The sequence below is a fragment of the Neolamprologus multifasciatus genome, chromosome 17, assembly GCF_963576455.1.
Source record: "Neolamprologus multifasciatus chromosome 17, fNeoMul1.2, whole genome shotgun sequence".
In the NCBI taxonomy this organism is placed as follows: domain Eukaryota; kingdom Metazoa; phylum Chordata; class Actinopteri; order Cichliformes; family Cichlidae; genus Neolamprologus; species Neolamprologus multifasciatus.
This window is the reverse complement of record NC_140455.1, coordinates 8255546-8265111: the sequence shown is the minus strand read 5'-3', so window position 1 is coordinate 8265111 and position 9566 is coordinate 8255546. Positions and strand designations below refer to the sequence as shown.

The 9566-nt window shown below is 40.3% G+C and overlaps 1 protein-coding gene across 4 annotated transcripts in view; it reads right to left on the bottom strand.

The window, feature by feature from the left end:
* The window catches only part of LOC146498889 (delta-like protein C), a 60374-nt gene that overhangs the window by 24745 nt on the left and 26063 nt on the right, over positions 1-9566 (bottom strand). Inside the window, exon 7 of one of the 4 annotated variants that reach the window (XR_014870395.1) lies at positions 5983-6313. The exons of 1 other annotated variant lie outside the window; for it this stretch is intronic. Coding sequence is in view for 2 of the 3 variants with exons in the window: in XM_085138854.1 (XP_084994980.1) it covers positions 6048-6313 (266 nt within the window). In the remaining variant the exon portion in view is untranslated. Of the gene's footprint in view, positions 1-3845; positions 6314-9566 lie in introns of those variants that run through there. 2 more of the 4 variants (XM_085138854.1, XM_085138853.1) reach the window with 2 other exon arrangements.

Here is a 9566-nt window from a genome sequence, read left to right as displayed (position 1 = left end):
CACATAAGTGCCCGAGGCTGTGCTTTAATAAGCACTGGAGTTCAAACGTCGACACCTGAGGTAGCTAAGAGGCTTAAATTAGCATTTTCATTATTTTTAGGAGTTCCACAACCATGTATGTAGTATATGAATACTACAGATGAGTGTTTTACACTCCTCACTGATGCTCTGTATTCTATAATACCTCTAGCACTCAGTTTCAACTCACTGCAGACAGCTGATTCGATGGATACAGCGGTGCAACAGTGAAAGCCATTTTTCTTGTTTTGATGCTGTATTTAGATTCAAAGAAGATAAAAGTCTAGTGGGAATATGGAAACGCTGTCTTCTAAGAGGTAGTTTCCCCATTTGTGATGACTTCTTTGATGTGTGGATGAGAAAATGGAGCAGGGACAAGAGAGAGAAGAAAAACAAAAGCTTCAAAATGACAGATAGGTTTGACAAGATGGGATGAGCAGGGTAAATGTGTGTGTGTGTGTGTGGGGGGGGGGGAGGGGGGGGGAGAACTGCTATAGTTTTCCCAAATGAGACATTCTTCCTGACCTTCCCTAATGTGGAAGTTACAGGACTTTTGTTTAAAGTTTCCTCTTTTAATTAAAGTCATTCCTAATGTGTGTGTGTGTTTAATGAAGGTCTCAGAGCAACAGAAGGATCGTGTTACATTAAGCAGTGTACTGTGGATGATTAGCATAAATGATAAGACATAACAATCAAAAATTAGTAGCTTATGTTTCTAAATTGCATGCACTGTTATTTCAGCATAACTAGAAGATTACCCAGGTTAGACTAGTAATTAAATACTGAAAGCCCACAGTGACACTGATGATGCACAATACACACTGGATTACAGTCATAATGAGTATGAGCTGAAAGCTCCAAATGCTATGCTAATCCAAATTGAAAGTATCTGCTAGAGGCCACGCGAAGCTAAAAGGAGGCCACGGGTGTGAGTGTTCAAAACTGTTTGTGTGTATCAGCACCAATTTAGCCACTCTCTTTGTCAGTGTTTATTTATGTGTGTGTGTGTGTGTGTGTGTGTGTGTGTGTGTTTGCTAGCTCTGCCTTCACCATGTCGGTTCAGGTGTGTGTCAGGTTATCTCATAAAAAAGAAATTACCCATGAATTCACTACAATCTCTCATATACTCTGAAGCATTGTGCACTGACTGCACTTCAAACACAAGTGTTCATCAGCTGTGTGAAAGTGACATTAAAGAAACTGCACGCAGCAGCAGATTAAAGAATAACAGGCAGGCTGAGCAACAGTAACACAGGTCCCAAGGTCTTATCACAGGACCGACATGCATGGAAACAGCTATCTCTGTTTACCCTTGTACTGCCCTGAGAATCCGAGCAGGAGCGTCCAGCTTAATGTGCCAACTCTCAGCCCGAGATAAAAACAAATTTGAGGAGGAGCACATGTGCAGAGAAACACAGGGATACGCATAAATATGTGAATATGCAAACTGCAGCTGGTAAAAGCTTATGACAGCACAAGACTGCCAGAGTGCAGTTTCAACAAGTATAAAGTCAGAGGTAGAAACCCATGGTGGGGACAGCCAGAGCTGAATTTGCAGCCATATTTGGATGCTTAAAAGTGCCATATTATCATTCAAGGTTACTTTCTGCTATTTGCACTTTTTTTTTTTTACTGTAAATTAATCTGTAAATTTTGTATAACCTGTAAATTGTAAATACTGTAAAACCTGTCATTAAATGGTCGGTCATTGCATTGCACAGCTACAAGCATTTCACCTCGTGTCATACTGTGTATGGTTGTGTGTGTGACAAATAAAATTTGAATTTGAAACTGATTTATTCATTTAAAGTAGAGTGGATTTTGAAAAACTCTCAAATATACTTGGGTTGGTTTTCCTAAGAAAACTTCAGAAAACTGAAGCAGATGCAATTTAAAATGATTCGACATTGGAACATTTCTTTAAACTTCACTAAAATACTGAAGCATTCCTTGTGTTTGTCTGTTCTTCACCAGTATTGTTATATTATTGTGTTTCACTAATATCAGAAGTGGACTGAACCAACATGGACTGAACCAACATGGACTGAACCACCACTCACAACCACTAGCACTTTATATAGCCGCTGTAGAAATTATCCACATATCTCACTTATCTTAACTGCACTACTGTATAGTTGTGTGTAAATAGCTGTACTGACTATAGCTGTGTAAATAATCATTCTGTACATATGATAATTTTTAATCCTACGACTGTTTATAACTTGCATAGTTCACATTTCTGTATAACTGTATATCTCAGATTTCTGTATAGTTTTTTATTTCATATTTATATCCTGTTCATAGCTTGTACTCACTACAGCCTGTACATACTTATAGTTATAGATTATTCATAACATACTTCATACCGTGTACATTATAACATACCATAATAGACCCATTTCTGTAATATACTTACATATCTATATTATTGCTAATATATATTTGTAATATATCTATATCATGGCTAAAGCACTTCTGGATGGTTGCAAACTGCATTTCGTTGCCCTGTACCTGTGCATGTGCAATGACAATAAAGTTGAATTCTATTCTATTCTAAGTGGGCTCTGATGATGATTTATAGTGCGTTATACACTAAAGCACAATTTGTGCTTCGATGTATAAAAATTTCTTTAAAATAATGTTATAAAAGCCACAATTCATGGCATGGATACATATCAGCATGCGTGCTGTTATTCTTTCTCTCTCAGGGGAGTCATACTGCAGTATTACTCATCAAATGTCAAATGTGCGTGAGCTGTGTTACTAAGCGTGGAAAGATTGGTGCTCCTGTATATGACCAGTTAGCCTTTCTAATTAAAATATGAGTTTCAAGAAGCAGTATTCTTCGGAAAATAAAACATAGGTATTCTTTTGTGTCTGTAGCACCGTAGTCCTGCTTCATGTAACATAGTGATATCAAGAAACCTACACATGTCACTTTAATTACTCTGGTGTAATCATCATAACTTCTCCATTTTGTGGTAAGCTTTTCTTTGGCTGTCACTTCTTCACCCTGACCTGTCTTATTTGGCTCAGCAGAACTAAAACATATATCCTGCTGCTTTTACACAGGCACTCACATAACGCTCAGCGATTCTCTGTGCGATCAACCTCTCACATGTTTAAGCTTGTTGTGGGAGATTTCACTTGTCATGTTTGCATAGTAAGCTAACGATTGATAAGACGATGTCAGAGGAATTGGTGCGCAAATGATCGTCACTCACCAATCAGTACTGTCACTCTCTATACACAGTTCGCGTGATTGCAAAGTGAAAGCAAAAAACCAAGCGCAAATTCAAATGCGATTTCAATGTGTCACATATTGACAGTGACTCATCGATGCCAATGACATAATTACCCAGCTACATTTCCGAAAGAATGCAAAAGCATTGACATATATTTTTCCTTCCTACAATAGCCCGACGGGCAGGGCAGAGATAGATTTTGGTAGCCCGACTGGAAAAATCGCTAGCCCCGGGACGTCGGGCTAGCAATTTTGCGAGCCCTGCATAGCGTTTTTTTTTTTTAAAGGCGAGAAATGCACCGTATTTGATAGCTTGCTGCAAGACCTCACACCGAGCACATCTACTGCGGGTGTGGTGCCTGTTATCGGACCCGGAGTTAGCAACATCCCCCAAAAACCCGAAGAGGAGAGTCCTAGCCCTGCCAGTGTAGCAGAAATAATGATGGCAGCAGCAGCCGTTCTTCTCTGGGTCAGTAGCTTAATGTTGTTTGTGTGTAATTTACGTTGAGTACGCTAACCACGTTATTAAATTAATGCACGTAAGGTGAACTAGCAAACACCGTCGTAGTTACATGCGGCTGTCTTCTTGTTTGATGGCAGATACTCCCTTCACCCTGTGTAAACACAGAGCGGACCTGACGCATCAGAATCAGCTTTGTCTTTCTCGGCTTTCTCACCTGACGGCCCGAACACGGACACGCTGTCGGAGCTTAGCAATTCTGATGCGTCAGGTCCGCTCTGTGTCTACGTCTTTTTTGCGCTGATTCTGAGCTGCAGGTTTTGTATCTCTCCAACCAAAAAATTGCCGAGTCAGCAGCAAAAGAAGCGGCAAACTACGCTTCACATTTGATCAATGTCGTCATGAATTCCCTCTGACTTTTGCTGTTTTGCTTCCCCCACGATAAAAACAAACAAACAAAAAAAAAAACCACTTCATGCACAGCTCTCTCTCTCTCTCTCTCTGTACTTCAAAAACTGTTTCCCGTCTCCAATCTCTGTTTTCTGCATTATTCATTCGCTTATTACCCACCAGTCTACCGTTGTTTACAGCGCTGTCTTTTTCTTTTTACACTTAAATGACCTCGGACAAGAAAGCCTAATTTCTGCTGTTCAATACTGAAGAAATTTAAACTTCTTAAGATTATGCAAAATTGCAGAATATTTTAAGGTTACCTGCTATAAAAAGCCAGACCAGGAAAATCTCCTTCATGTTTTTCTGTGTTTTATTCTCAGTTACTTTCACACAAAGGCATCTACTGTGATGTTCACAATTCTGATGAAGTCTCATGTGTATCAATACTGATAAATGATCAGAATTATAATATTTCTGACTGTCTGAGGCTAAATTGAATCAAATCAGGACTTTGAGAACCAGAATCGAATGGATTATAGAAATCGGTGACGATACCCAGCCCTAGTGAGCAGCCTAGGCCTGAGAGAAGTGGATGTAGCTGTGGGTAATAAGAAAAGATGAAAAGAACTATTGATAACTTTTTTGTTAAGTTAAGGCCTGATCCATCTGAAATTCAAAGCCAGTGCTCTGACATGGTGCCATCAATCTTTGAATGCTGAAAAAGCACAGTGTATCCAGGAAACACATTATATGCTGCAATAAATGCACTGCCCAAGTGTCCCCTCTCCCCACTGCCTTTCAGCAACAGACAGCAGCAAACAGGTCATCAGAGGGGGCCAAGATGATGATTAAGTTTAACATTTTCTACAATATTGACAAAGCACTTTAAGCACAAGTTTGTTAGTTAATAATTTAGAAATGAATATTATCTGTATGGACTTCCCCCCAAAGAAAGTGCACATGTAAAACTGCAGTGATAAGCGATACGGTCGAAAAGTGTGTGCCTAACTTTTGTGTCGGTACGCCTAAATTTTTAAAGTTAGGTGCGCCCATGTCAAAAAGTTAGTCTAGAGCCCTGATTGATTCCCTCTTGCTGTTTTGTTTCCACCACGAAAAAAATAAAATAAATAAAAATCACACTTCCTGCACAGCTCTCTCTCTCAGTGTACTTCAAGAACAGTTTCCCCGTCTCAAATCTCTGTTTTCTGCATTATTCGCTTGCTTATTATACATCAGTCTACCATTGTGTTTACCGCTGTTCGGTGGTTGTCTTTATTTTCTTTTTCTTTTTTTCAAAACTGACCTCAATGTCAAGAAAGCCTAGATTCTGCTGTTACCGAACAGATCTAAAGTTTTACAAATGATGCCAAATTGCAAAACGCTCAGCTGTGTCTCACAACCTTTGTAACTTTGCTCTACTTCACTTCAGCAGCATCAGGTAATGTTCATATATTGATTAATGGTTTTCTTCCGTTTTTGTTCTACTGCAGAATATTTTTAAGGTTATCTGCTATAAAAAACCAAGCCAGGAAAATCTCCTTCATGTTTTCTGTGTTTTATCCTCAGTTACTTTGACATAAAGACATCTGCTGTGATGCTTGCACCAGGCTTAAAAGCGGTTGTATTACAATAAAAGACCCTGAAATCGCTTTATGACGTAAATAATTTAATTGTTACTAACTCAAAAAAAGATTCCTACTAGTATATTTGTGGTATGCATAAAATTTTAAATAGAAATGAATTTTGAAATATACACTGCTTCTTATGTCAAAGTCTGTAAAAATAGATAAATAAACCACATATAACCCTTGCTACTACTCACTCCACTGTCCAAAAGCAAAATCAAACCAATATACAGATATCTCACCGCGGAGAGCTGTGCCTTACCCCGGCTCCTCGGAGAAGAGGACCCACAGCGCGGCTACCTGGGAGTCACTCACGCAGTCCGGCTGGCACATCTCCATCTGAACACCCCCGGTGCCGCGCCGCGGGCGTCTCAGATGGCCAGCAGCCCCCAGTGGCACCTCCTCTGTCCACGCTGGTCCTCGAGGATTGAGGGGGGCGCTCACGCTGTCGTTCCCGGGAGCCACCGTTGCCGACATAGTGGACAGAATTCCCAACAAGCTGGACTTCCTCCAACTCTTCAGCCTCCTTGGTCAGTTGCAGGTGAGTGCTTTTATCTCCGGGCCCACCCCCACCTGTGGCAGAGGGATAGGCCGTTACAGCCGGCTGCTCAGCCTTAACACCTTGCTTTCCTCCGCCTGTGTCTCCCATGGCGTGGGTTTTATTAACAATTTTGATGCCTTCTGGGAGAGGAGGCATCTTTTTGGGGCAGACGAGCTCCACCTCAACGCCTGGGGACGCCGTTTGCTGTCCGCCAATTTGGCATTTGGCGTACAGCACTCCTGCACACCGCCCTGTCACTACCCCAAACCGACATTTACCTGCTGATCTGTCTGTCACTGACTGATGTTCCCCTGGTCCCAGCTCCTATATTTGTTCCACTCTTAACAGTAATACACAAAACTCTGGACTCGGACCTTTCTCTCCCACAGTCAACACAATACCCGTTATAATCACAAACAGAGAGCAACAGAATTATCATAAATCCAGTAACTCCAAAAACATTAATAATCTCCGGCCTCTTCAAAAATGTCAACATCCATTCAACTCTATTGTCAAAAATCCACCAGTCTCAATCAGTATGGCACTTTTAAATGTCCGCTCTCTGTTGAACAAGTCTTTTATTATTAATGATTTAATTTTAGATAATAAACTTGACTGTTTATTTTTAACTGAAACATGGCTGGGTTCGGATGCACCAGTTGTTCTCACTGAGGCCTCCCCACCAAATTTTAATTTCTCTTTTTCTATTAGAAGTGGTAAGAGAGGTGGTGGGACTGCATCTTTTACCAACAACACACTCACCACCAAACACATTTTATTTGATCATTTTACCACTTTTGAATTCCATGCTATTGTTTTCAGCAGCCCCACAGTTTTATCTGTCACAATTTATAGACTACCTAAAGACAGTGCTGCTTTTATCAAGGAATTCTCAGAATTTTTAACAAACATACATTCAAAATATAATATGATCATTTTAACCGGTGATTTTAACCTGCACATAGATAATCCTTCTGACCCTGCATCAAAAGAATTCTTAAACATTCTTCACTGTTTGGATTTTACCCAGCACGTCACGCAGCCGACTCACAACAGAGGACACACTCTGGACCTGGTCATCACCCATGGGCTGTCCGCCAGTGTGTCCTCTGTTGTTGACTTGGCTGTCTCTGACCACTACTGTGTGTTTTTTAACATCACCGGTTTTATTCAGCGGGAGACCTCGATGCGAACTGTGAGGAGGCGCTATCTAACCTCTGAAGTGGCTGCAAATTTTACCAGGGTTTTAGACGAATGCCCCCCTGTGATTTTACCTGCACCCTGTGATTTTATTTTTAATCATTTTAACAGCAAACTGAAGAAAAGCCTCGACTCCGTTGCTCCACTCACCACCAAAAAGATTAACGTAAAACATGCATCACCCTGGAGAAACGAAGAAGTCAAAAAACTCAAAAGAAATTGCAGGGCAGCAGAAAGGAGATGGAGGAAAAATAAAAATACAATCAACCATGAAATATTTTGCGAGCAACTTAAAATGTACAATAATACATTAAGGAATTCAAGAAATTCATACTTTGCCAAAATAATCAGTAATAACAAAAATAATCCCAAGGTCCTCTTTTCCACCATAGATCATTTATTTAACCCTGATTTTAACAGCTCCCACAGAACCCCCACAGACTCGCTCTGTGAGCAGTTTGCAGACCACTTCAGGGGAAAAATCAGCGCCATCAGATCTGATATTTTATCTTCTCGCGATATGATTTTAAACACATCTGAGGGCTCGATTGTACCTGAGGAGACACTGGACAGCTTTGTCCTGGTTAATGCTGAGAACCTTAAGAAAGTTTTCTCCACAGTGAGACCCACCACATGTCTTTTAGATCCAATCCCTTCTTCACTCTTTAAAACACTTTATGGATTTTTTTGAAGCTGAGCTTTTATACATGATGAATTGCTCTCTTCAGTTGGGTGTCTTCCCTGCTTCCTTTAAAACGGCAGTGGTGAGGCCCCTTCTGAAGAAGAGCAATTTGGATTGTAATGATTTTAATAATTACAGACCTGTATCCAACTTACCATTTTTAAGTAAAATTTTAGAAAAACTTGTTTTTACTCAGATTAATGACTTTTTGAATGATAGACAGATCCTGGAGATTTCCAGTCTGGATTTAAGGTGAACCACAGCACAGAGACTGCACTCCTAAAGGTTTTAAATGATCTTAGATGTAACTGGGACTCCCAAAAGCTCTCAGTCCTGGTGCTACTGGATCTAAGCGCAGCCTTTGATAGAGTAGACCACGCTATTCTTTTAAACAGACTGAAACACATGGTGGGCCTCTCTGGTGCTGTACACAACTGGTTCACTTCCTATCTCTCAGACAGAACTTTTATGGCGAGTATGGATACATGCTCCTCTAAGATCCATAGAATGACATGTGGTGTGCCTCAAGGGTCGGTTCTAGGCCCTGTACTTTTTAATTTGTATATGCTCCCTCTCGGCGGTGTCATCAGGAGGCATGGAGTGAACTTTCACAGTTACGCTGATGACACTCAGCTGTACATTTCCGTGTCTCCTGATGACACCAGACCAATGGATGCCCTTTTTAACTGTATTTTAGATATAAGATCTTGGATGGCAGAAAACTTTTTACAGCTTAACCAGGACAAAACTGAAGTTTTAATCATCGGTCCTGAGGCTCAGAGAGAGAAACTCTTGTCTAAATTACAGGCATTTTCACTATGTAGAATCTACATACTGATCCGATACCGATACTTTGTACAAAAACTTATTTTATTTATTGTATTGTATTGTAACAGATTCTTGATAAAAGCCTCATATGAATTAACAAGCTATATCACTGCAAAACACTTGTTACGTAAAAAAGAAACAAAATCTTTAAACCCATGCACATACAGTATCTCACTCTGTAATTAGTAAACATGAAACATTGTCAAAATGATCATATTTTAGTTCATGTGGATAAAGAAGTAAAACAGAAATAGTCCAACACATCTACACACATTTGTTTGCCATAAAATTATTATAGAAAACCCCAACGATCAGACAACCGCCAATAAAGTAGCACTTGGCGACATTGGGAAGGAAAAGCTCCCTTTAAATAGGAAGAAACTTCCAGCAGAACCAGGCTCAGGTAGGGGCAGCTATCTGCCATGACCTGGTGGGGGTAAGGCGAGGTAGACAGGACAAAAGAGAGCCAGAGATTAATAATAGCTACTGATTAAATGCAGAGTGGTGTATAAACAAGTACTGAGTGAAAAGAGGTGAGTGAAGAAGAAACACTAAGTGCATCATGGGATGCCCCC